Source organism: Papaver somniferum, chromosome 11 (genome assembly GCF_003573695.1).
Source record: "Papaver somniferum cultivar HN1 chromosome 11, ASM357369v1, whole genome shotgun sequence".
Lineage (NCBI taxonomy): Eukaryota > Viridiplantae > Streptophyta > Magnoliopsida > Ranunculales > Papaveraceae > Papaver > Papaver somniferum.
This window is the reverse complement of record NC_039368.1, coordinates 129,085,106-129,086,534: the sequence shown is the minus strand read 5'-3', so window position 1 is coordinate 129,086,534 and position 1,429 is coordinate 129,085,106. Positions and strand designations below refer to the sequence as shown.

At 35.8% G+C, this 1,429-nt stretch overlaps 1 protein-coding gene across 1 annotated transcript; it reads right to left on the bottom strand.

Moving 5' to 3' along the window:
• Positions 1-504: 504 nt before the first annotated feature.
• LOC113325130 (F-box protein CPR1-like) lies at positions 505-999 on the bottom strand. Its single transcript, XM_026573352.1, has one exon. It carries the CDS (start codon positions 997-999, stop codon positions 505-507), a length of 495 nt encoding a protein of 164 aa, XP_026429137.1.
• Positions 1,000-1,429: the final 430 nt, after the last annotated feature.

Here is a 1,429-nt window from a genome sequence, read left to right as displayed (position 1 = left end):
TTAGTCCCACATTGTTGGACAATCTAAGATCCTGCGATTTATAATATCGTAGGGCCTCTCCACTCATTGCCAATTGATTCTGAGTTGGATGCCCGTATTCTAACAAGGGGAATGGAGAACCTAGAAACTTGAGAAAATGGGCGCATCATCTAAAACATACTTGCTTGGTATTGTGGGACAAAAACAAGGAAAATGAACTTAAAAGAACTTACACGAACACCAACTGAATACGCGAATTGAATTGTCATTAGATATTGAATTGTCATTACATGAACTTAAAAGAACTTGCATGAACACCAACCAATAGTTCACTTAAGCGAAAGTGAACTCATAGATTTCTATGCAACAGTAATGCATTCAGTAAAATCAGAATTCCATGTCCATTTTCTATAAATTTTGTTGTTTGGGTCATATAAAACTAAACCTTCGTCGACCTTCCATAAAGTCTCATTGTTCTTGAAATTCCATAATAACCATGGAAGCCTGCTACTAGTAATACTCTCTCTAGGGTAGTGGAGAGACACTTTTAGCCCAAGATTCTCTAACTCCATATTCTTGCATCATCCATACATCAATGCCTACATTATAAACATTTAAAACTAGGCATAGGCACCCTTCCAATACTCCCACATCTATATTGAACATATATTTTTTGGAAGGTTGTTCTGTATATGGTTCAAGTTCTTCCGGTAGTGCCATCTCCTGGAATGTCTCGTTGATAATACCAAAACATTCTAGTTTAATGGAGCATTGTCCATAGGTAATCGCAAGCCAATGAAGAGCTCCTTCATAGAACTTCCCATAACTATATGCGTAATAAAAATAACAAGGTATGCTTTGAGTGATTTTCCATGAATTTGAGCTTAATGTATAGACATAAACATTAGGACAACTAGAATCCCGGTCGTCAACAACCCTTACCAATTTGCAGTCGTGAGTCTGGTAATCATAACCAAATCCATACCCAGTTACGTTATAATTTTTTACTCCTCCTGCCATGGGTATTTTCTGGCACGCTTTCGTTTTCAAATTCCAAATATAAAATTCTTCGCAACTACTTTTAACAGTACGTATCCAATAGAAGCTATTAATCTCATCCAAACACTGAAATTTATTAAAATCTTGAAATAAGGAAGGTAAATCCATATACACCGAGGTGCGCATGAAGACAGTACCAATGAAGAGAAGACCAAGTGACCGCGCAGATTATGCACGTACACAATGAAGATAATGTCAAAGATAATCTAGATAATTATGTAATTAGTTTCTTGATTTATGTTACCTAGTCAAAACAGAATATGAGATCCTAAGTTATCTCCTAGGTAAGTTATTAACTCTATAAATAAGAGTTCAATGTAATTGTAAATCGATCTCAAGTCTTGATGATCAAGAGTACAATTTCATATTGATTTCAAGTCCGGACGTGGGT

Bases quoted from the DNA above. Each gene is read 5' to 3' on its own strand.
- LOC113325130 (XM_026573352.1), bottom strand. From the start codon at position 999: ATGGCAGGAGGAGTAAAAAATTATAACGTAACTGGGTATGGATTTGGT.